At 36.2% G+C, this 27,336-nt stretch overlaps 1 protein-coding gene across 1 annotated transcript in view; it reads right to left on the bottom strand.

Moving 5' to 3' along the window:
* Nucleotides 1–15,928, bottom strand: part of WDR41 (WD repeat domain 41) — a 44,612-nt gene extending 28,684 nt beyond the window's left edge. The window contains exons 1-4 of the mRNA XM_032335910.1: nt 15,552–15,928; nt 13,017–13,132; nt 1,723–1,771; nt 311–442 (exon numbers count right to left, since the gene is read on the bottom strand). Coding sequence (XP_032191801.1) covers nt 311–442; nt 1,723–1,771; nt 13,017–13,132; nt 15,552–15,602 — 348 coding nt within the window. The 5' untranslated portion in view covers nt 15,603–15,928. The remainder of the gene's footprint in view (nt 1–310; nt 443–1,722; nt 1,772–13,016; nt 13,133–15,551) is intronic.
* Between the last annotated feature and the right edge of the window lie 11,408 nt (nt 15,929–27,336).

Below are 27,336 nucleotides of genomic sequence, written 5' to 3'. Positions count from 1 at the left end.
AAAGCAAACTGAGATAAGTAAGTACTTTTAAGTCCAAATTCTCCATTTTCTGTAACTTAATATAATAGTAACTCTGGAAAAAACAGCTTTAGTCATGGGGTTTTCATCAATAATAAGCCTTTACCTATTTCCAGTCTAACACTTTTCAGATGGCTAACACTTTTAAGATGTGTATTATGAAGACTAGAGCAAAATCATTTTTGCTAAAATGAATGTACAGACAAGCCCTCAAAGGCTAAAAACTAATAATGTATATACTGGTCCCTTGGGTGACTATAGCTATTTCATTTTCTTCCAGATTTAAGGATATAATAACTGTTCTATCAGCAGAAGCTGTCAAGATCAGTTGATTTTTTTCTTCACAAGCTTCCAAGGAAGGAAATGTAATAAGAGCTGTTATCTTTTGAGTGTGTCCATTAAGTTCCAGAAGTTTTTCTCCTGTCTGAAATACCAATAAAAATTTTAATACGCTAATATCATTTTTATAACTTAAATAATCTTAAATGACAACATTAAGAAGAATCACCATATACAAAATACATAATTCTATTTTTAATTACCTAGACGTTACAACTTAACTTTAAGCAATCAAATAGAATCTAAACAGGTACTAAAGAGTGGTCATAAATAATTATTTTCTAATAGAAAATACTAATTTTTAGCATATTTTTACATGGAAATTTATTTTATTTTTTATTATGTTTTGTTAGTCACCATACAGTACAAATCATTAGTTTTTGATGTAGTGTTCCTCGATACATTGTCTGCATATAATACCCAGTTACATGAAATTTTAAAGGGATATTCTTAAAACCATACCATGTAGTTTTAAGAACTGTGTAAATTAAGCATAAAAATATCAGTTACTAATCTGGGGGAAAAATCAGGAGCCTCATTACTCAAGTATTTGTTATCTAAACCTCCAAAACTAAAATGTTGAAGGAAATAAAAGTTAGCATAACACCAACACTATACATATACTGTACACATCCCAGAGTAGTTCAACCACTCATAAAGTCAGTCTCCACTCCATCTCTAACACCAGCATCTATTCCTATCTGTCCAGTGTCTTCAGCTATCAGTCTCTCACTGATTTTTCCAAGTAGTAAACACATGAAGATCCAATATAAATAAAACACAAATTGCAAACCCTTCCAAGGTTGCAGGATTTCATGAACATGGTGAACACAATGTTAAATAACTGCTTTAATCACTGGCAAAGCCACTGAAAAATGAGGATCTGACAGAGTCAGACCAGATAACAATTCAAATAACAGGGAGAAGATAAATGCTTCAAAAGAGAATAATTTGAATATCTAAAGATCAGCCTTAAAAATTTGGTGAAGTCTTAAATATTTTTGAAAAAAATTAGCCTTTTATTACATTCCTACTAAAGTCAAACATGAGAAAAATATTGTATTTATGCTATCACACAATTTTGAAATAAAAATTCCATCTTCCACAAAAATCAACACTTGATTCATTTTCAAAGTCAGTGCATAGTTGCTGAAAACTTAAATTTTGTTCAGTAAGATTAAAACTTTCCCTATTATGAAATATTGACCCCCATTTAAAATGGGCTCAGGCCAAGTAGACTTTTTCAAGTATTAATTAGTTTCAGTATACTTATATACAGGTATATACCCAGATAGTGTTTATGAATGCAGACTCATCTACTCAGTCCTGTCTTTATTACACAATTCACATAGAATTAATACACACCTGGGCATTCCACACAACTATAATTCCGTCATCACCAGCAGATGCAAATCTGGGTAGAGAAAAAAGGTAAAAGAATAAATTTAAAAAAAATTTCTAGTGATATTTATAGGCTAAAATTTCTAAGAATTATCAGAATTTATTAATGGTTTTTTAACTAATATTAACCCCGATTAAGTTAAGCCAATTCAACAAATAATTATAGACTACCTTCTAAGTTTTATGCCAGGTATTGAGATCCAAAGATAAATAAAACCATTCACAGCATTACAATGAATCAACTGCTAAAACTCTAAGAAAGAGGGAGACCTATAAATAATCTTTAAAGCCATTCCTGGCTTTAAAAATATAATTAAACCCCGACAGGTGATATGAAACCAAACTGAGGAAGAGCTTCACTGATAGGAAATGGTATTCCAAGAGTGGAACAAAAGAATCACATCTCCAGGGGAACCTGAGTGGCTCGGTGGGTTAAGCCTCTGCCTTCGGCTCGGGTCATGATCCCAGGGTCCTGGGATTGAGCCCCACACTGGGCTCTCTGCTCTGCAGGGAGCCTGCTTCCTCCTCTCTCTCTGCCTGCCTCTCTGCTTACTTGTGATCTCTGTCAGATAAATAAAGAAAAAATCTTTAAAAAAAAAAAAAAAAAGAATCACATCTCCAGATAAGTTCATTATTTCTCTTATTTTCTCTGTAAGGATTTTTTAACTATTATTTAAAGCCAAAATCTCTCCTTTGCTCCACTTGGCTCTGTTTTTTCATGTAAATACTGTGTTCTTAGTTTGGAAGCTTTGAGGTTTTTTTGTGGGTTTTTGTTTTGTTTTTTAGTGGAAATACTTGAAATGCAAAATGGCAAAGAAAAGTTTATTTCCTGCCATGAAAAAAGAGCTGTGATGAACTCGGTTATAGCTTCTCTCTGCTCTTTACTTCCCATTGACTCTACATAAAGGAATAATCATACACATTTTATAGAGTAGAAGATATCCATGATACAAAGAATGCCAAGAAAAATAATTTGCTGTACATGATTACTCATCATAGTGAATGCATTATAGGAAAATCAAGAAACTATTGTTCTCAAGCAATGTCCCAACACAGCAGTATACAGCAATAACACCATGTCAAGTAATTTATTAATAATGTAGTACATAAGTTTGTTAATGACTCTTTAATGAATCAAAATTGATCCAAAGTTGTTCCCATATCACTTTCATTCACTGAAATTCTAACATTTGTTTTTTGAAAAGGATAGAGAGAAATGGTATTATAGAAAGCCAGCTATGAACTATGCCTAACTGGCCCCTTATAGTTAACAACCATAAATAATGATAATCCACTGGCAGCTATAACATTTAAAAAATGTGTTCTTCCTTGCAAGACTTCCTTGCAAAACCTTGTTAGTGGGTTTCATAAGATCTGGGTATGTCTTGAATGTCTTCATTACAGGAAACATACAAGTCTATAACTGGGGAATTGATACACTAAGACAACAAAAGTTACTTTGTTACTGAGAGTATCAGGAAATTCTAATCAATTTTACCACTATATGAGATCCATAAAATCTCACTACTTCAGTAATGTAACAATTTCCTTAAAACTCCAAACTGAGCTTCAAGTTCTAATTTCTCATGCTCAGTTTCAGAGTCCCATAAGTAACTTGTCTTCACTGGCTCTGACAATTCCCATACTCATTTCAGTACTCATTTCTAAATCCTTCAATTATAGCTCCTACTATAGGAGCTAAGAGATTATTCAGGAGACGGGAAACTGGTCAAACACAACCTCACCAAAGTCTGTTAACAATTTTTTTAATATAGAACTACCTATCTTTTTAATGGAAGGACCTTTAGAACTTCCTAGGTAACTAGTAAGAAATCACATGCAGAATTTTTTTTTAAATCCATGCCTAACATTCTTATTTCAAAATGAAGTATATAAAAAATCTGGAAATTAAAGAAAAAACAATCATTTTTAAATTAAAAATACAACTTCTTATTTAATAACACACATTTTTCTGACTCAAAATATTAAGCAATGCCTAAGTATCAAAAATAGTTGCTGGATGTCAATGTTTAATAGCTTATGTTTCTAGGCCTATTGATTTCTTTTTATTTGTATAGTGATGGTGGCGAGGCAGGACTCAAGATCTTAAGTTTTCTTTGGTATAAAACATCAATTTCTATTGATTCTCGAAACTCTTATAATTGCTTTTCTCCCTTATAGAAGACTGCAGGTTTAAAATACATACTCTTTTCTAACCCTGATTTTTAACTTCTCATTATTGTTTTATCATGTCTGAATCTCATGAGTTCACAATGAGAGACGACTGAACCGTTGAGAGTTAAGAAATGAGATATAGAGCATTTCGCCTCAAACTTTAATTCAATCAGTAGTGAACAAAAGTTAAATCTAAACAATGCTCAATAGTAATGCATGAAATCACAGCCAATTTTTTATTGCTCACAGGTCAATTACCCAGTTGGTGGATATTCAGGCCTTTCAATTTTCTTATATATACTCTATTGCTGCCTTTTTCTTTCTTTCTTTCTTTCTTTTTTCTTTTTTTTTTTTTGCCATTTCAGTATTTATTATTACCTCCTCTAAAGAGAAAACATGAAGCTTAGAAATGCAAATCAATATAACTTTGCTACATATTAGTATCTCCCATAAAATAAATAAAGGGCTTGGAGATCATTTGCAAATTACAATTATCCATGCTATTAGGATGGATAATTGAAAACTAGCTACACTTTATCAGTTTATCTTAAACTATAATCAGTTCATCCTAATCAGTCAAGCACACCCTTCAGCCACCTGCAAATCAGAAATGAAAATTCAACCCAAGAATTCCTAATAGTAAGATACATTGTAATTGCTAAAAAGAAATAATAAAGTATAAAAAAGGAGTAATTAAAATGCCAGTAAGGTTTAAACTATTCAGCGGAAGGAAGAACTGTGGCTGTACTGCATTAAAATTACATATAATAATTTTTAAAAACATTCTAAATTCATTGAATCCAAAGATTCAAATCTATAGTTACGGTTTTAAGAGAAATGCTTCCTTACTAATTAGTATATAATGTATTTAGTAAGATTCATGCTGGGTGACAGGGAAATGTCAAGATCAATTATACGTGGTTCTTGCTTCAAAATCTTAAAATTCAGTGATTGTTTAAAAATGTACTATATTTCATCAACTTTAAGATGTTATCAAGTGTAAGACATTCTGTACTGCCAATTATAACTGAAAGACACCAACAATTATAGGATGTCTCCAAATTTCAGAGATTTTAAAATAGGAAAAAAAAAAAAGGCTTCTTAGCATCAATGAAATATAGTAACTGTTGTATTTATTGATGTATGATATGACACTTTCTGGTCAAACAAATCTCTGATTATCTCTAGCAGGTTTAAAGCACTAAAGAAATGCTTTTTCAGTGAATAAATTAATGAATAAACAAATATTGAAGTGTTGCAAGGGCTCCGTAAAATAGAAAATCATTAAGTGTATTAAAGTAACCTCATTTTTCTTTTTATCATTGTTAACATATCAATATACTGTCAAAACAAAAATTAAAATTAAAAAATTTAAAACCTGGAATAAATTCATTTTTTTCATGTTCCTGTCCCATATGTATATGTATATGCATATACCTTTCAACTTGAAACCACATCTTCAAGAATACTCATTGACTAAATGACCCAGAAAAAACTGTGTGTATGAAAAGAAGTTTAACAAGGTGAAGCATGATTTAATGAAGAATGATAGCAGAGCTTCTAGAATGTTTCACCCTCTCCTACTGATTATGAGAACAAAACTTATCATGAGAGTTGATTCACTCACTCATTCAGAAATATTAAACACTAACTATATATTAAGCATTAAATGTAATTATATGTATATTTGATAATACATACATGATACTGAAAGTAAAGCTCAAAAGAATAGTTCTTGCCAGGGCGCCTGGGTGGCTCAGTAGGTTAAAGCCTCTGCCTTTGGCTCAGGTCATGATCCCAGGGTCCTGGGATTGAGCCCCACATCAGGCTCTCTGCTCGCCAGGGAGCCTGCTTCCCCATCTCTCTCTCTGCCTACTTTTGATCTCTGTCAAATAAATAAATAAAAATCTTAAAAAAAAAATAGTTCTTGCCTTTAAAGAACTCAGTCTACATTACTAAGTAATGCTATAGGGTCCAGATCACAAATCCATTGAGAATTCTCATTTGTACTCATTTCAATTTATAGAAGTCATTCCTTTTAAACACCTTCGCTTTGAACATCCCAGAGAAAAGTACTCTCATTCTTGCCAACTGTGAACTGAAAAGTACGGCAAAGCTTCGCAAAGATCTGTATAACACAAAATACTTTCACAAGTAATTCCTATGTCTATTACTTAAGGGCTTATTTAACAGTTCTTATTCATTTAAATTTATTTCAATTAGGTCAAAGATGCTACAGATTCACATACAACCTTAGAGGACAAAATGAAAGGTATAGTCCATAAAACTTCCTGTACTCATTATCTACCAAAAAGCACTGGAAAAATAAAAATAGAACAGTATTACGGCAAAACACAAAATCCCTGTGGTTAACTAACTCCCCACCCAATCCACAAGTACTTTCTAATGCATGATGCAACTAAAATATTGTATATTTCTTACAATAAAATAGAAATGAAAAATGGTACAATATCAAAAACCCAACCAAACCAAAAAAATAAAAAACTTTCATTTCAAATAGATTTTTACTTCTCTATTAGAACTACTTGAAGAAAATCAGAGAAGCATGTAGAAACTTGTAAGAGAAGCAGAAGGGAACTCAAAAGCGTTTCCATGAGCCACACACATTGATGTCATTGATCCTTTCAAGAGATTTACTAGAATATCCACCAAACTTTTTCTTAAGAAAAATGCATACATTAACATAACTCTAATACCTGAATGTCTAAGGTCCTTTTTTAGCTCACACACAATGAAGGTGGGATGATTCCACAGTTTTCATGGTCAATAGAAAAGGTAAACCCTTAGTAAATTCTCCCCTCCCCCAAATCACAAACAGAAAGCTAAACTACAACATCAAAGTTTACAAATACTAGAAAACCAAAACTCCCTAGGACTTCTATCAGGGGAAACCTCCATTCACCTGAGCTCAAGTTTCTGTGAAAGAATTTCTACTACTAGAGAAACATCCCTGGCCTCTCTCTGACCCACTGGTCAAATAAATGAGTGTACGAGAATGAATTAATAAGAATGCTCAGTTCAGACCCTGCAGTGTTTTCTCTGAAGGTTTATCTGTTTCTATAGGGGAAACATTCTGCTCCACCCTTATTTTTCAAGTAAGCCTAAATCTGAGTGGGAAGCTTGCAGATGTCCAGGTGTGTACCAGTGATCTGAGTGAGTAAGTCTACCTAACTCAAGATGAAGTATTAGAAATCACTAGGGTTATATATCAAAGCCAACATCCTTTAACATAGGTTCATCTGTGTGTTCAGGTCCATCTGTGTGATTCCTGCACCTAATATCTAAGAAAAAGTTTTATTCTGAAACAAAAATACCTTTTAAATTGGCATTATTAGGGGCTGCCTGGGTGGCTCAGTGGGTTGAGCCTCTGTCTTCGGCTCAGGTCATGATCTCAGGGTCCTGGGATCGAGTCCCACATCGGGCTCTCTGCTAGGCAGGGAGCCTGCTTCCTCCTCTCTCTCTCTCTCTCTGCTTGCCTCTCTGCCTACTTGTGATCTCTCTCTGTCAAATAAATAAAAAAAATCTTTAAAAAAAAAAAAAAAAGAAAAAATTGGCATTATTATTTCCTCTATATCAAATATATATCATTTTTAAATTTTTTATCACAGATAAATACACATTCAAGTATACACAGTATAACAAAAATTCCAGGTATTCCTCATCTCTCTTCAATAATTATCAACTCATGGCCAATACTGTTTCCTCTGTACATACCCAAGCACCCCTGGAGATTACTTAGAAGTAAATACACCAACTACAAGTCATCAGTAAATATTTCAGTGTGTATCTTTTAGAACTCCTTTATATCAGGACTAAAGAAACCATTTAATTTCTTAATATCACCATGTACTCAAGAATCAAATTTCCCTGTCTCAGAATTTTTTTAAGTTTATGAGAAGCAGGATCTAAATAAAGTTCGTAATTGTAGTGGTGGATTATCTCTGAAGTCTCGTCTATTCTATTCATTCCTTCTTCTAGTTTTCTCCCTGCAATTAAACATCTGTCTCATCGAGTTCTCACAGTCTGGATTTTGCTAGCTTCCTTCCTATGCAATCATTCAACATGCACCTTTGTCCCCTGTATTTCCGGTAAATTGATATATCTAGAGACTTAATCAGATTTAAATCTGAATTTTCGGTAGGGCCATTTCATTGGGAGTTCATATACTCCAAAAGGAAATGTAATTTCTGGTAGTCTTTGTTTTGTGAGCATGTGATGTTACCAACCAACAATAAACTGTCTAAATTTGTTATCAGAGGTTGCAAAATTACGATATTCCAAATTCATGATCCTTCCTAGCTTGAATTCTTCCATAAGGAGAAATTTCTTCCCAACCATTATTACTGATCCCAAGATACAGTTTGTATAGGAAAGGCAACATACATCTTGCAGATATCCCTTCAAGAGAGGAAGCTGCCCAGCTCTGAGGAATGTGGTTAACATGCCTCCAGCTGTTCACTTTAGGGTCCACTTCAGCTTTCAAGCCAAAGTCATACTATCTCAGTTGGTTCCTAGCCAAAAAAAATTAAACAGGGCCATGGGCCTGGAAGCACATTCCTGGATGGCCTTCAGCAAACGACTAAGCAAGGCAGGGTTAAAAGCCCCATTTATTTCTATTTAACACAGAATTCCTCTAAAGAACATTCTTTCCTCCAGAGGTCCCCACTGGGCCTAGAGAGCCACAGTCTGAGATAGCTCCCCTTGTCTAATCCTGCTTCCTCTGTTTTCCCTTCATTGATGTCTCTAATAAACCACTTGTGTGCTCAATTCCATTTTGCTATCTGTTTTGCTGGGAACTCAGGTATTAAAAGGGTCTAAATCACCTTGACTACTGATTTCTATTCTCTGAATGTTAGTGAGAAAGATAATTTTAGCTTAAGAATGTTTCCTTAAAGATGTAACATACTGTTTGTTGTCAGTGAATTACCAAACTGGCCGAGTTTATTTAGAGCCTTGTGAATGTACAGCTTCACCAGCTATCCTGGGGGCACATTCTGTTCTGTACTCTGGCATTTCATGGGTCACCTGATTCTTTTCCAGTCATGATCACCATCCTACATAACCTTGTCTGTTTCCTGGAGGAGCAAGGAATGGTCAAATAAGCAACAAAGAAAACTATTCTTAAAATGTGTTATGAACTCAGTTTAGTTTAATGTGTCAAGTGCTAGAGTATTACATGCAATTTTAGCACAGTCCATTTTTTGGAAGACTCTTGCTGAGGCTTAGCCTTCTTTAGTGATCTCCCAATCAATATGACCCTCACTTCACGTTCAAAAAACAGTAAGAAGAAAAGAAAAGGCAGCTGTCTGTTAGGTTATACAGGATTTATTTGGTATCTTCAAAAACCAATCTGTGAAAATTTTCCACTCACTGATTTTAGCTGAGCCGCCAAGAAAACAAGAAAATCCTTCTGCAAAATTCTCAATAAAATGATATTATCTAAAGACCTGAAGCGTGAAACCTGGATTACAACAGCTGACCAAAACACCAGAATGTAAGGTCCACAAAAATTAAATAAAAACATAAAAAGAATAATATATATTTCTGTAATTTGACCATACACAAATAATGTACACTAGCAATGGTAAAGATAATTCTAAATTATCTAAACTACTAAATTAAGAATGAAAATGTAATATGAAATGAAATGAAAAATATAAATATCTATTTAAATGAATATTCATATAGTTTGTAGATTTCTTACATCTTCCTTACCAGTAGTGACTCCTTCATGGTGGTAGTTGTTCTTTTTTCAGTGCAGAATTAAATTTTTTAAAGCAAAACACACACTGAAACTTCTACAGGTCTTTGACAGGAAAACCTTGTGTCTAACTAGATATAAATTTTCACACAATAACAGCATGAGCACAAAGAATTAAATGTGACTCATGTGGTAATATCTACACTTTATTGTAAAAGCCAAAATGCAGGGTTTTCATATCTTTCTAGACATTCAGATTCCCTGTGATCAGTAACAAACATGGCCACAAATTATTCTCCCTTCCTGTGTCTAGCAGCATTAGCAATAGGACTTAGTCGCTTCTCCCCTCAAGAGGTAGAGTTTATTTAGCCACTTACGGAGTCTGTGCCAGCTCCTGACTTGCTCTGGCTAACGAAACAGCAGCAAACATGATACAGAGTCCTGAGGAGTTTTACATCAGGGCTTGTCCTTTTGCTTGTATTAGAACTCCATGATCACTATGTGCACAGGCACTTGAGCAACCATACAGAGAAAGCCCAGCCATCCCAGCTGAGTCCAATATGAACCGTCCAGCCCCAGCCAATTTACCTGTTGACCAGAGATGCATTAAGTAAACCTAAAACAAGATCAGCTGATCCCAGCACAGATGGGGGGGGGGCGGGGGTTGAAGCCCACCCAGCTGAGCCTCCCCAATAGCTACCTTCAGTTAGTGAGCTTAGTCAGGAGCAGGTTGTTTTAAACCACTACGTTTGGGGTGGTATTTGAGAGAGCAATAAAGAATTGATACACTTGTCTGTAATTTTTTTTACTGTTTAAAGAACATATACTACTTCATTAAACAACTGATTTATACAGGAGCATCACTGTGGGGGAAAATGCAATCAAATATCAGCATTTGCACAATGATCATTATTCTACGAGATGGCCTTTTCTGCAGTTTCTTCTTTTGTATAATAGAGCCAAGAGGAGATTTCACAGGACAGATAACAATGAAAATGGAATCTTAACGGTTATTCTATATAAAAAGTTAAAGATCGCATCCTGGAAGTAAATTGTATATTTTTTATTTAACTTTCTCAGACAACATCATCTGAGAATTCCTTAAGACCCAAATGTTAATGATTATGGGCCAAGAAATTTTTTTTTTTTAAACCTACTTAGCAACTTAACATGGTAAAATAATAAACTTTAGCTGTCCAAATAGCCTCTATTTCCAGAAATGTTTAGTTTCAAAGCTCTGACTGGCTGGCTGGCTGACTAATGTCTCTCAGAACATATCAACAATGAATACTACTAAAAAGGTTGAAGATTATTATACTATTGTTTACTGCTATGATTTGGCTGGCTCATATGACAAGGAAACAGTGCTGTAGGCTAGTAATATATATAAGAAGCAAATCTCAAGCAAAAGATGAGGAACATATCGTTATAACATAATTTGGCTGGATTGTGTCCCTGGTTTCTAGAATGGAGCTGGGCTCCTCACAACTCACCTCAGCTTATGCAAATGAGATGATTCACGCTGGGCCCTCTAGATAATTTAAGGATATGGTCTGGCCATGTGGGAAATATGAACCATGTAATTAGAGGGCTGTGCTTTGAGCCACAGATATTAGCCTGACCATTCAACCTGGCGTTAGAGTGTGGGGACAGGGCAGGGAGAGAAGGACTGGAAATGGAGTTCAATCAGATGGCAAATGACTTAGTCATTCCTATTGATAAACCCCAGTAAAAACTCTGGATAACCAGAGCTTGAGTGAGCTTCCCTGATAGTAATATACACTGATGTCTTAAAGGGTGACATGTTCTAAGGACACAGAAACTTTGCATTTGAGGCCTTCCTAGACCTAGTCCTGTGCATCTCTGCACTTGTCTAGTCCTGCCTGTATCCTTTATAATAAAATTGTAATCCTAAGAACAGTGCTTTCCTGAGTTCTGTCAGTGCTTCTAGTAAATATCCAAACTGAGGGCAGTGGGGATTTGTAGCCAGCTGGTCAGAAGTGAGGGATGGCCTGACACCCCTGGACACTGCAGCTGCTGATGGAGGTGAGGGGAGTTCTGTGCAGGACTATGCCCCTAACCTGTAAAATTTGACCTAACTCCAGGTAGTGCCAGACTTGCCCTGCACAGGCGAAAAGCAATACCAAAGACATAAAAAAAGGCAGCAAGAAGACAAGGTTAATAGACATTAGAAGTGATGGTCAGAATTAGGAATAATCACAACAGCAGTCACTCATGTTGTCAAAATTGAAAAAAAAAAAAAAAAGATAGTAACAAGTATCAAAAGTAAAAAAAAAATTAGAGATGAAAGTGGGAAAAATGATAGGGAAAACAGAGAGAGGGTTAGGGAGTTAGGATGGCATGCAACATGCACACCTAATAGTCCAGGGAGTCACTGACTCAACAACTATCAATCACCTGCTACATGTAAGGCACTGTGCCAGGTACTAAGGATACCACAGTGAATGAGAAAACAAGGCCTCCCCCATGAAGTTTAGATTCCAGAGAAGATAAATACTAAATACTTACAAAATTAATTCTAATTGTTTTTATGCTACATGCTACTAAGCATTTAGTTGAATAAGGGCTTAATCAACAGATATAAAGATCAGTAATAAGTTAAATCTACAGTCCTAAAACCTACATACCTCATCTCTATATGCAATTAAACACAACACTGAACATGTTGACAAGAAAGAAAATAATGCACATTTTAAAAGAATTTCCTCAATAATAAAAGATTTAGATTACTTACCTTACATTCCACTAAAAACAGCACATTCCTGGTAGGTACTTCATAGTTAAACATTCCCTATATTTGTTTCTCAAATTTAGGTTCACCTTAACATAACTCCCACTCAAATTCTAAATTCAGTCCCTTCCACAAAACTAACAAAAAATATTACTAAGCACTAACAACAGAAAAACAAAAAACCTTAAACAAGGATCAAGATCAAGTCACGAGATATAACACCCTGACTTCTGGGCAAAAATGACTTCGGCACATATTTGATCAAGATGCAGATGTCAATTTCTAGTAAATGTTAGTAATGATCACAGTTGAAATTTTTAGAAAAGATATTATGAAGTTGTTTTTAAATATACAATTCCCGGGGCGCCTGGGTGGCTCAGTGGGTTAAAGCCTCTGCCTTTGGCTCAGGTCATGATCCCAGGGTTCTGGGATCGAGCCCTGCATCGGGCTCTCTGCTCAGCAAGGAGTCTACTTCCTCCTCTCTCTCTGCCTGCCTCTCTGCCTACTTGTGATTTCCGTCTGTCCAAAAAATAAATAAAGTCTTAAAAAAATACAATTCCCTAAAAATTCTTCCAAACAGTATGCAATCGGACAACTAGAGCTTCTTACCTGCATTCATCTAACTGCACCAGAAATCGTACAATATCGTGATGAGCTTTCAGTACAAGCAGTTCAGTGTAGGGGTTCTGGGTTTGTTCTTCACCTATAGTCTGTAAAGGAGATTTCTTGCATTGGAAAAAGAAAAAGAAAAAAAAACAAGAGAGAAAGAAAGAGATTAAACGATTTATTATAAAAGAACATACTGAAATAAAATTGCATGTTACTCATCTAAGAATACAAGACTTAAAAATCTGTAAGATACCATGTTCTAATACTATATACTATTTCCCCTAATATCAGTTAACTACCAATTTAACATACAACATTTCTCTTACTACAAATCCACATCATGAAATTTTTCCTCTTTGTTAGAACTGAGCTAAGTATCCTTAAACTCAGATCATCACTCTTCAGATTGTTAACTAAAAACAATGTAAGGGGGGGGGGAATTCTCACCCTTGCTATAAATTTTAGTATTTTCAAGTCACCATAAATTTACAGAAAGGGTGAATTTTATTTTAAGAAATTCCATCTCAATAAACCTCCTGACCTAAAAAAAAAAAAATCAATGGGCCAATCCAACTTAGTATTCAGAATGAGTGTTCTCAAAACTTGACAGAAATAAACCTGCAGCTCAAAGGGTAAATATAGACTAAAACTGTACGGAAAACATGACAGTCACTCAATACATGATTGCTGACTCAATAAACGAAAGAATGAAATCCTTCAGAGTGGATAAATTCAATAAATTCATGTTTGGACAATAATACTGATAAAGAGGGGTGCCTGGGTGGCTCGGGGAGTTAGGCCTCTGCCTTCAGCTCAGGTCCTGGGATCGAGCCCCACATCGGGCTCTGTGCTCAGTGGGGAGCCTGCTTCCCCCCCTCTCTCTGCCTGCCTTTCTGCCTACTTGTGATCTCTATCAAATAAAGAAATAAAATCTTAAAAAAATATATTGATAAAGATAATTACTAACATTTACAGAGTATTACGTCACTCACTGCCCAGAAGCCAGACACTGTGCAAAGCACATATGGCATAGAATTCACTCAACTATTCGGTAAGGTAGGTCTGATTAACACCCCTTTCTGTAGTCAAACCCAGTACCATTTCATGATAAGTGGTTCTTTACCTCTGAACTGCAATTTCTCCAACTTGCCATTATTGAGATTTTGGACTGGGTAATTTTTTGCTGTTGAGGACTATCCTATGCACTGTAGGATATTCAACAGTATGTCTAGTTTCTACATACCAGATGCTAACAGAAATCTAATCTCCCCATCCTGAAAATCAAAAATGTTTCCAGACATAGCCAAATATGCTTTAAGGGCAAAATCATCCCAGCAGAGACACAATGCATCAGTGAAGGAAAATCAATGGTTCTGACAAAGTACAAATTGTATAACCTAACATGCATAAACGTTTTCCACAAAAAATCACCCCCAAAGCAGTGGGTGCTTTTAACTTATCCCATCTCACCTCTGCTGGTGGCTCTGATGAAAAAAGCAAAAGTGAGAAATTTGAAAATTGTGTACCACTTCCCTCAAATGAAAGTTTACTGTCCATGGCAGAATTAACGAAATTATGTGACTAATCAAGTAATCAGGTGACTATAGAATCATCATGTCACATATATTATCTATGTCTATTCCCAAATGTTTAAGATTTCAGCCTATCTGAAATCAACCTGATCTGAAATATTTTTTTTTTAGACAGTAAGCCTCCACTGCAAAGCTATAAGGAAGTTAAAAGTGAGAAATAAGGCTGCTGACTCACAACCCCAAGTATTTATTTTTAACCATCAAAATAACTATTTTCTACGAGAAATAAAAGGGAATCCGTGTACAAATTCTAATTCCCGGGTGGCATCTGAAATAAATTCCAGACCTCAATCCTTTTAAGATTCCAAAATTATTTTATTCTCAATATTTCAAATGTAAATTACAGTCAATCCAATTATTCAGTCCATAAAGCAAGCATGACTATGGAACCAAAAAATAGTTAATTACAAAATCATTTTCTTGACTTTGAAGCAAATTATTAATTTTTAAAAACAATTTTATATTTTTTGTTGTTGAATAATCAAATAGATTTTCTATTCCCTGAGCAAGCATCAGTTGATGTTGGGAAGTGACACCAATTCTAATAAACTAAAAAGGTGCAGTCACCACTTGTTGGTAGTTAAGTCAGAAACTTTCATAACTGACATGAAGCTAGTTTAAGAACGGAGAAGACTAGTCCTTGAGCCTGTTGTTGAAACATACATAACAGCTTCAGTTTCCTCCTTTTGAAAAGGCGGTATTTACTTCCCACGTCTTCGGAGAATCAGTTCAGACTAGCTACAGGCAGAGCGTGCCCCACCCACCCTTAACCCCTCTACGCCCGCCCTCCCGCGCCAACCACGCCCTCGACGGCCTCCGAACACGCAGACTCCGCCTCTGCATGGGTCTCCGGCGTCTGAACCCGGAGTGGGGCTGAGACAGAAGCCACCGCTCAGGGAAGCTCGGCCTCTACCGGGGCAGGCAGGATCGCTTGGGGGTTTACCTCTGCCAGTCCCTGAGGTTCTCGGCCTCCCCCGATCAGCCATCGCAACATCCGCGCAGCGGTGCAGACTCGCAGGGCCCAGGCCCCAGTCAGCCCGAACTCAGCGCCGGGCTCCCGGGCTCAGGCTCCCCCTGCCTCCGGGACTGCAGCGCAGTGGAGACACAAATACTTGCCGCCCGATTTGCCCAAGGAACGATTAAGTACAAGGCCGAGCCAAGAAAAAAGGAATATTTTTGTCCCCAAAGTGCTGCCGTACTCAGCCAGAGAGGTTTGGTTTGGGGCAGCCACCAGGAAAACAGCAGCTGAAATCTAGAGTGGCGCGGGGTGGGGGGTGGGGGGGGCGGTTCTTAGACGCGCGCAGCACCCAGTGAGCACGCGCAGGGGCTTGCCTCATTTGTGCTCTGAGCTTAGTTAGCTTCAGCGGCCCCTGGTGGACATGTGTAGCACAGCACTTGAAGCCCAGAAAGCAACCAGCACCAATAGTCCCCTCCTTTTTTGTTGGCTTTTGACCTTCACTTGACTGGGGGACGGGAAAACCACCACGGTCCCCGCGCCAGTTTCCTAAAGAACTGACTGGAGAAGGTATACTGCAGTATATTCTGCATACAAACTAATCCAGTAGAACATGTGTACACCAGAATAAATCTGGCCAACATTTATTGTATACTGTAAAAAATGTATTTTGCTAAGAAAGGCTTTACATAAGTGCTAATGGTAACTCTATAGTCCCTATTCTATAAAAGCAAAAACAAAAAAAACTCAAAGCTCTGAAAGATTAGTCTTAGGCTAAGAGCTTGAAAGTGACTACACTGAGAATGGAATACAATCTCCCCACTCCAAAACTGTTGCTCTTGACTGTATGCTATAATGTTTACCCCAGAATCTCCTTAAATAAGAGAAAGCACTTTATATCCTCTGCTGTGACTACTAGATTGTCTTAGGCAGTCAAAGGTTTGTGGTCCTCCACTCCAGCTGCCTATCACAATAATGCAGGTAGTTCTTTGAAAAATACATATTCCTGGCTCCCACTCTTGACTTACTAAAACAATCTCTATGGTTAAAACATAGGAATTAGAGTTTGGGGAAAGTTTTTCAGGAGATTCTGATGAATAGCAAGGTTTGAGAATCACTGGTGTAGGGACTACTTATACTTAAGTCTACAAAAGTTCATACATATATCTGCATATACGATTATTAGGTTCAAATGAGGGTCCTGGCAGATTCTCTTACAGAGAATCTAGCCAACTGTTCTACCCAATGTATTAATTCAACAAATATGTGCTGGGTACAGATGCACTGAGATGCAAAAAACCAATAAAATTGCTGTTCTCTAGGATCAAAGCAGAATGTACTGAACACCACTAATAGAGAGCCATACACTCTACTTAAAGGTGTATTAGTTAAGAGCAACCGCTCAATCTAACTCCAGGCCCTGGAGAACTGGGATCTCCTGTGATTCATCTTTGTATTCATTTTAAGTGCACTTGACAAAGGAACACTCCCAAGAGTCAGGAAAAGATTGCTTTCAGCATGTGAGCCCCAAATTGTAGTCTGCATGCAACTGAAGACAGACCAAAAGAGAGATGGCCCATCCCCTAGAAAAGGGGTTTCTTAAGTGAAACAAGACTCAGACATACCAGGATTTTGGTTCTGGAAGGTCCATGTTCAAGTGAGGCAACATGGTCGCCCAGGTAGTCTATATTTTACCTTTCTGATTTACCACATTCTTTGTGGGTGGGCGGGGGTAGGGTGCAGGGAGGTTGTCCTACTGCCTCATTAGTCTGATCTAAAGAACATTCTTCTAGTCTCTAAAGCAATGGCTCAGGAGTGAAGACTTCCTCCCTTGGTTCCTTTCAGGACAGCTGAGAAAGAACTTTATAAAAGATTATATGAGATTGATCCAGAGAAGATGGAGGAGTAGGAAGCACCAGGAATCCCTTTATCTACACAACAACTGTACTGGCAGGAACTGTATTAACCATCTTGGAGCTCTATTTAAAAGCTTGCAGCTTTCAATGGAAATCTTGGCCCTCAGGGAGTCTGGCCACCATTGTTTTAACCCCTATTGACTGGAGCTGCTTCCAGAACATTTGAAAGAATGACATATGTTTGGGTTTCTGCCCTGCCCTTTCCCTTGTTTTGGGAATCACACATTTAAGGATTAGGTCACTCAAAAGCAAATAAATATATAGAGGAATTTAGAAAGCCACCATCACACAGGCTCAAGGAAAGACATTGGCTCAAAAAGACCTGAAGAGACCTTGAGATTTCAACTCTGCCTAATCCCCAACACAGAGACACCCTTTAACAATAAAAAACAAAACAAAAACAACAAAAAAGAGCAAAATTGAGGGAAGGAAGAAAATCTGATTTTCAGAGTTAACACGTTAAAAGATTTAAATGTCCAGTTTTCAAAAAATGCAAAAATCACAGGCATACAAAGAAATAGAAATGTATGGTCCATTCAAAGGAACAAAATTAACTGACAGACACTTGATTGAGGAAGCCCCAACATTGAGATCACTAGACAAAGACTTTTTAAAAACTGTCTTTTTAAAGAGGCTCAAAGAGGGTACCTGGGTGCCTCAGTTGGTTGAGTGACTGCCTTTGGCTAAAATCATGACCCCAGAGTCCTGGGATTGAGTCCCACATTGGGCTCCCAGCTCCAAGGGGAGTCTGCTTCTCCCTCTGACCTTCTCCCCTCTCATGCTCTCTCTCATTATCTCTCTCTCTCTCAAATAAATAAATAAAATCTTTTTTTTTTTTAAAGAGGCTCAAAGAACTAAAGGAAGACAAAGGAGACAAAGGAAAGACAAAGGAAAACAATGCATGAATGAAATAAGAATATCAATAAAGAGAAATACATTATAAAAAGAAACCAAAAGAAATTCTGAGGCTGAAAGTTACAATCACTAAAATGAAAAATTCACTGGAGGGGCTCAAAAGCAGATTTGAGCAGACAGAAGAAAGTAGTGAAGACAGTATAATTGAACAGAGCAAAAAAATAAAATAAAGACAATGAACAGAATCTAGGGTACCTGAGGGACACCACCAAATCAATCAATACATAGAATTGTGGGAGTCCTAGAAGGCAAGGAAAGAAAGAAAGGGACAGAAAGAATATTTGAATTAAAAATGGCTGAAAATCTTGGGGGCTGAAAATGGCCCAATTTTAATGAAAGGCATCAATCTACAAATCCAAGAAACTCAACAATCTCCAAGTATACACACATAATGGAACAGTACTCAGCCATAAAAAGAAATGGAATTTTTGTGTTTCTACATGATTACTTTGAAAACATTATGCTAAATGAAATAATCCAGGCACAGATGGACAAATATTGTATGAATCCACTTATATGAAGTACTTGGAACAAATTCATATAAAAAGAAAGTAGAATAGAGGCTGGGAAGAGATAATTTGAGAGTTACTATTTAAGAGATAAGGAGTTTATTTTGAGGGTGATAAAAGTTTTGGGTATAGGTAACGGTGATAACTATACAACACTGTGAATGTACTTAATACCAATGAATTATACACTTACAAATGGCTAAGATGATAAATATTATGTGTATTTTACCACAAAAGACAAACAGAATAATGGGACAGAATAAAGTCCAGAAATAGAACCATTTATATATGGAAAAAAATTTTTTAATAAAAATATAAAGGCAATCAGTGGAGAAACAGTAGTTTTTACAGTAAAGGGGGCTGAAACATTTTGACAACCATATCCAAATAAATGAACTTAAATCTATATCTCACTTCATATACAAAATTTAAGATGGATCGTAGACATAAATGTAAAACCTCAAACTATAAAACTCTTAGAATAAAGCATAGAAGCCATCAAAAGAAATGAAATCTTGCCATTTGCGACAACATGGATGGAACTAGAGCATATCATGCTTAGCGAAATAAGTCAAGCAGAGAAAGACAACTATCGTATGATCTCCCTGATATGAGGAAGTGGTGATGCAACATGGGGGCTTAAGTGGGTAGAAGAAGAATCAATGAAACAAGTTGGAATTGGGAGGGAGACAAACCATAAGTGACTCTTAATCTCACAAAACAAACTGAGGGTTGCTGGGGGGAGGGGGGTTGGGAGAAGGGGGTGGGATTATGGACATTGGGGAGGATATGTGCTTTGGTGAGTGCTGTGAAGTGTGTAAACCTGGTGATTCACAGACCTGTACCCCTGGGGATAAAAATATATGTTTATAAAAAAAAAAAATTAAAAAAAAAAAAAAGAATAAAGCATAGAAAAAAATCTTTTTGACCTTGAATTAGGCAATGATATCTTAGATCTGAACTCAAAAGTACAAATATTAAAAAAAGATATACTGTACTTCATCAAATTAGCATTTTTGCTCTTTAAAAGACACTTGTAATAGAATGAAATGATGAGCCACAAACCAGGGGAAATATTTGTAAATCATTATCTGATTTATATCCAGTATATGTGCTTATATCCAGTATATTCTCAAAACATAACAGGAGTCCAGTTCTAGGTAAGATGGAGTAAACACACAATACCTTTTTTCTCTAACTGACCACTGTAAAAACCTGGACAGAATGGATAATGCAGCTTCTTGCGGATCAAGTAGTACAGCTACTGAGAAAAAAGCAGAATGGGGAAGAAAACTATAAATCACACATGACCAATTCTGCATTTCTTTTACCTCCAACATCTCTCCAGCGTGAATCCAATGCAGCCTCAAATATGAAAGTGAACATTATCATTCAGAAAAAGATGCAGAAGAATCCCCCTATATCTGGCCAAAGGAGTCAGAAAAAGAAGAGAAAAGAAAAGAAAAACCCTAAAAGTTCAGAGAAAATCTTGGGGGCAATTCATGGAGGTGGGAGAATTCAACCCATTTTCTCTAATCTCTGAAGTCACAGACTCCAAGATCTCCCACAGCGATAGTAGCAGCAACAACGGTTATCAACAAGAGACCACAGGAGCCAAAATCCTAAAAGAAAAGAAACTTTTTCATTTGATTAAGTTAAGGCAGCAAGATAGCGGATCCAAAGCCTTTTATCAGTTTTTCCCCTGTCTACTCTTCCACCAAATGGTACTAGATGTGGAACAATTGTGGAAACAGGTGGTTTCTGACCAGAGATCCAAAAAGAGAAATCTCAAAAAACCTGAAAGTAGTATACAGATAGTGGAAAGGGAAAACAATTCCATAAAGTTCTGTAGGATCTCCTGGGCTCACTTCTTTCACCTGAATATGCACCACTCTTATCCAAATTAGCATACTAAAGACACTGAGAACTAAAGTAACAATTTCACTTGGCTCCAAGACTAATTACTAGATGGCACACATATGGGACAAATTCAAATAATCCTGCAAAATTTTAAAACTGAATCAACAGTGGAATCACAGTCACAGAAGGAAAATTGGAACTTGCGCCTGAATCAAGCTAAAAACAAACAACAACAAAAACCCAACATTCTCTACGGAGTTAAATAAAACAGTTCTTAGTGTCATATACCAAAGGTCCAGAGATACAATCCAAAATTACTTGGAACATGAAGAAATACACAAATCTCAACTCACATGAGAAAACACAATCAACAGATGCCAACGACAAGATGACACAGATGTTGAAACTATCTGACAAAAACTTTAAAGAGCTACTATAAAATTTCAAATGGCAATTGTGAACATTTCTTTTTAAAGATTTTACTTTTCAATTTGACAGAGATCACAAGTAGGCAGGAGGGGGTGGGGGGAAGCAGGCTCCCTGCTGAGCAGACAGCCTGATGCGGGGGCTCGATCCCAGGACCCTGAGATCATGACCTGAGCCAAAGGCAGAGGCTGAGCCCACTGAGCCACCCAGGTTTCACATAAATAGAATAAACTATCCAAAAATTCATATGGAACCACAAAAGACCCCAAATAGACAAAGCGATACCAAGAAAAACAAAGCTGGAGGCATTATACTTCCTGATTTCAAACTATATGAGAAAGTTAGAGTAACCAAAAGAGCTTGGCACTAACATAAAAACAGATACCCAGACCAATATACCCAAAATGACAACCCAGGAGAAAACCCTCATGTGTGAAGAAGTCAAAAATACTTAATGGGAAAGACAAAGGAGTCAAAAATACTTAATGGGAAAGAAAAGTCTTTTCAATAACTGGCGCTGGGAAAAATGAATAACCACATGCAAAAGAATGAAATTGAACTCCTATCTAATACCATTCTCAAAAATTACCTTGAAATGAGTTAAAGTGTTAAACATAAAACCTGAAATCACAAAACTCCTAGAAAAGGGGCACCTGGATGGCTCAGTGCGTTAAAGCCTCTGCCTTCAGCTCGGGTCATGATACCAGGGTCCTGGGATGGAGCCCTGCACCGGGCTCTCTGCTCTACAGGGAGCCTGCTTGCTCCTCTCTCTCTCTGACAGCTTCTCTGCCTACTTGTGATTTCTGTCAAATGAATAAATAGAAATAATCTTTAAAAAAAAAAAAAAAACCTCCTAGAAGAAAACACAGAAAAAGCTCTTTGACATTAGTTGTGACAATGATTTTTGGGGATATGACACCAAAAACACAAGCAATACAAAAAAAAAGATAAGTGAGACTACATCAAGCTAAAACATTTCGGCATTGTGAAAGAAACAATAAGCAAAATGAAAAGGCAATATATGGAATGAGATAGAATATTTGCAAATCATCTATCTGATAGGGGATTAAGCCACAAAATATAAAAGGAACTCATGCAACTCAACTATGAAACAAAAACAAACAAAAAAATCAGTCTGAATAGATCATTCTCTAAAGAAGACATACGAATGGACAACAGGTACATGAAAAGATTCTCCACATTACTAATTAGCAGGGAAACGCAAATCAAAACCACAATGAGATGTCACTTCATAGCTGTTAGAATGGCTATTATCAGAAAGCCAAGAAATAACAAGTGTTGGTGAGGATGTGGAAAAAAGGGAACACTGTATACTGTTGTGGGGATATAAATTGGTGCAACTACAATGGAAACAGTATGGAGGTTCCTCAAAAAATTAAAAAGAAAGCTATCATGTGATCCAACAATCCCACTTCAGGGTAATAGCCAAAGGAAATGAAATCATTGTCCTGAAGAGATACCTGCACCCCTATTTTTGTTGCAGCATGCACAATAGCCAAGACATGGAAACAACGCAAGTGTTCATCCAACCATGATTAAACAAAGAAACATGATACACACATACACAATGGACTATTATTCAATAATGAGAAAGGAGGAAATCCCTCCATTTGTGATAACATGGAAGAACCCTAAGGGTATTATTCTAAGTGAAATGAGTCAGACAGAGATAGATATCATATGATCTCACTTACATATGGAATTTTTAAAATCCAAATTCATAAAAACAGAGTGGAAGAGTGGTTGCCAGAGGCTTGAGGGGAAAAGAGAGATGTTGGGCAAAGAGTCGAAACTTAGAGTCATAAGATGAGTAAGTTCTGGGGACTAGGTGTAGCATGATGACTACAGTTAACAGTACTATGTTATATACTTGACAGTTGCTAAGACAGTAGATCTTCAATGTTCTCACCCCACACACACAAAAAGATAATTACATCAGGTGATAGGCATGATAACTTACTGTGATAATCATTTTGCAATGTATACATTTTCTGTCCCTTTTTTCCTTCTCATCCTTCTAGTATTCATATCACATATATGTTAGTATGTTCAATGTGTCCCACATTTCTCTGAGGTTCAGTCATTTTTCTTCTTTTTTCTCTTTTTTTAGCTTACATGATCTTTATCAACCTATCCTCAAGTTTGCAGATTGTTTTTTTCTGACAGTTCAAATCTACTGTTCAGTCCCTCTAGTGAATTTTTCATTTTGGTTATTTTACTTTTCAAATCCGAAGTATCCTTTTCATTCTGTTTTATAATTTTTATCTCTTTATTAGTATGCTCTATTTGACCAGATGTTGTCATCACATAATCTTTTACTTCTTTAAGATGGCTTCCTTTAGCTCTTTGAACATATTTATAAAGTCTGCTTTGAACTCTTTGTTGAATCCTGTATCTGGCATCCCTCACAAGGAGTTACTCATACATGCTTTTTCTTCCTGTGTATGGGTCACACTTTCCTGTTTCTTTGCAGGTGCCATGATTTTTTATTGAAAAATGGACTTTTAGGTAATGTACTATATAAACACTGGATGCATCTTTTTCTCTGGTGCTTGTTTTGTCCTTGTTTGCTTTGAATTAATTTAGCAGCTTGGCTAAATCACTGAAGTAATAGACTTGTGGCTAATTTAACAGACTAGTGTTCTATTCCCCCTCTCCCTACCACAAACAAAGTGTGAGAACTTCTGTAGCTCATCAGAGGGTACAGCCTTGGGTATGGAACAGTCACGATGGCAGGACTGGTTTTAGCAGGGCTCTCTAACTGCCTCTTTCCGTGATTTTACTTTTTCTCACTTTTTAAAATTTTATTTTGTTCTTTAAGATTTTATTTATTTATTTGACAGAGAAAGAGAGCACAAGAAGAGGGAGGGCAGGCAGAGGGAGAAGCAGGCTCCCAGATAAGCCACCCAGGTGTCCCTCACTGATTTTTCTTTTTAGGGATCTGCCCCTTTTGATATTCCAACCAGCAGTCATTCTCCACTAATTGTTGGCTGATGATTGTTTTTTATAACACCCCAGGGATACAACTTGTTTCCCAGTCTGATCCAATAAAATACAGACAGGGGCAGTTTTTGAGGTCATTATTTAAGGTTTGTTCTGTTCCCAGGAAGACTCTTCTTTCTGTCTCTAGGTCTTTCTAGTGAACTATGTGACCAATGATTTCTAGTGAACTATGTGACCAATGATTACATCATTGCTCTCAATATAAATTTCTAGTTGATCAAACCTTTAAGATACCAGTTCCATTTTATTCCTAGAGACCTCCCTCCTTAAAACTTCAAACTTTCTGCTCTCATCTGAGCTGGTTGTTTTCTAGGCCTGATGCAAAGCTGTCACCCTGGAGTATCTTTTGCCATCTTCCTGGAATTCCCTTTTTTTCAGGGGTCCCAGCAATTCCATGCCTATGTATATAACCAAGAAAAATGAAAACACATGTCCCTACAGAAATGTGTGCATCTGTCTTATTCATAACAGCTAAAAAGAGGCAACAACTCAAATGTCCACCAATTGGATAAATAAAATGTAAATCCATACAATACAATATTATTCAGCTATTAATAGAAATCAAATGCTGATACATGCTACAACATGGATGAAAACATTTTTAAGTGAAGGAAGCCAGTCAGAAAAGACCATCTACTGTATGATCCATTCATACGAAAGTCCAGAATAAGGAAATTTCGAGAGATGTATAGGGGCTGGGGGAGAGTGGGTCAGAGCAATGGTAACTAAAGGATACAAGGTTTTTTTCCTTGAGGTTGATAAAGACATTCTAAAATTGACTACGGTAATATTTGCACTTATTTGTAGATACATTAAAAAGCACTGAATTGTATACCTTAAATAGGTGAACTGGACATGATTTATATCTCAATTAAGCCATTTTAAAAATTAAAGCTAATGTAGATCTCTATTGGCAACCTACAACTGTCACTGAATCTTGCTATTCTACCAACATATGAGAGTAACTTTTGAACAGAACCTCTTGAGAAACTTCCCTTCACATCTCATTGACCAGGACTGGTTTTCCTTCTGCTTTTAAAAACAATCACCAGTATGGAACCAGGATCACCACATTAAATTAGTTCATGATTTACTTCATGGGAAATGGGTAAATAATCTAAACAAAATCAGAGTTTTGCCCAAAAGAATGAAGAAGGTAATAGCCATTACACAGGCTAACAATGTTTGCTACACATTTACTTAACATTACCAGGTTTCTCTCACTCCCTTTCAACTGTCCTAATTTTTCCTCATAACTAACTACCTTATGAAGTTGGCAAGAGAAAGACCTACTTTTACAGATGATAAAACTGAGTCACTAAGATGCAAAGTAGCTTAATCATAGTTGTATGGTCTGGTAAGTGATGGAGGTAGGACTCAAACACAAGTTTTTCTGACTCAAGATTTTAAATTAGAATTATAAAAACCACACCCTTACTAATTAGGATTTGTATTAAACCAAGTGTTATTTGTAGTTTTTATAACTTCTCACTGAAAGATCCTCTAGATCACAATTCTTATTTAAAGCTTTTTACTTTCCCCTTTAACAAATACAACCAGTTCATTTTCTCTCCAGGTGACCTCTTTTCAACATACTCTCCTACACCAATATCCTGTGCTCTCACTCAAACAAGGAATTATTTAGCTAAGAATTTTGCATTCCTACTAAAGAAATCGTTGTATACTTCATGGAATTAAACAGAATGAAGAATTTTAAATTGAGTTCTTGGTCTCTATCTCTAATAGCTTTTCATTCATAATTATAGTATTTGTAATGAGTGCATTGGTGATGACAGAAATCCACCATAACATTTTCCATTGTGTAAATTAGCTTCAGACTCTTATTTAATGACTTATTAATCAACCACAGTCAGTCAATAGTGTATCACATTAAACCTCTGAACAACACAAGCAAAGAATTTTTATTTGCTCTCCATGTAGCCCATGGAGTAATCTTTAGCAATATGAATCTGTTCAAACATCCATCCACAGTTCTATCACATCTCCATCTGCAGTTCTATTAGAAAAGGTCAGCTTAGGTTAGTTCACTGTCAGCAGCTAGAAAGTTGCTAGAATACATAAGCTTAATTGCTTTATTGTTACTATCACTGTGCCTGTTTAGAATTCTGGTACATAAAACTTCTGAGATACTAAATCTTCATTTAGGTTACCAAGAAGAATCACTTAAGTTTGGATTCTTACCCATAAGCCACTCTTATTATTAATGCCACAGATGAGCACATTTGAAACACTTTGTACATCAGTAATAGGTAAAGTAATATTTTAATTACTTTACTGCCTATTCCACTTGTACCATCCTGAGGGTTCAAAAAGTTAATCAATGAATACAATATTCCATTGGGATACATAGCCAGGAACTGTCAATACAGAACAAAAGCATTATATCTTTGGCTAGATTAAATAGGGAAAAGCTAAAATGAATTTATAATTTTGCTGGTTTACTTGTTTATCTAGAAAAATAATTATTTATAATCCCTTTTAATTACAGTAATTCTTAACTTTGTTACACACTAGAATCACATGGAGAGATTTAAAAAATGATAGTGGATTTCACCCACAATATATTTAACTAGTACAGGGAGCAACTTGGGCATCAGATTTTTAAAATTCCCCCTGTGGTTGTAATATGCACTGAAAATTAAGAAAAACGATGGACTGTTATTACATGTATGCCTGTATGTCTATGTACATGAATATGTGTGTTGAGAGTAGTCATGAAGAGACCAAAAACAGCACAAGGTCTTTAGGACATAAAATTGAGCTGGAGACCTCACGTTTCCTGTGAGTAGAATTATTTTTAAAATTCTGAAAACAGAAGTTAGTAATTAATATATAAATACATTATCATATTGAACACTCACATATAATATTCTTACTATGTGGCAAGCTCCCAGATGCTGGCTACAGATGCTGGCTAAAACATACTTAATTTGTGATTGGTGTTTAACAATATATATGCATATTATAACATATATATAATAATAATATATATTGTTCCACCTCTATATTCTTGGGATGAATACATGTCAAGTGCAGGCCATACGTACTTTTTTATGTAGTTTCTTCTGTTAACCTCCATTTAATGAAAGATTCCTGAGCCTA

The sequence above is a fragment of the Mustela erminea genome, chromosome 3, assembly GCF_009829155.1.
Source record: "Mustela erminea isolate mMusErm1 chromosome 3, mMusErm1.Pri, whole genome shotgun sequence".
In the NCBI taxonomy this organism is placed as follows: Eukaryota; Metazoa; Chordata; class Mammalia; order Carnivora; family Mustelidae; genus Mustela; species Mustela erminea.
This window is presented reverse-complemented; position numbering and strand designations above follow the sequence as displayed.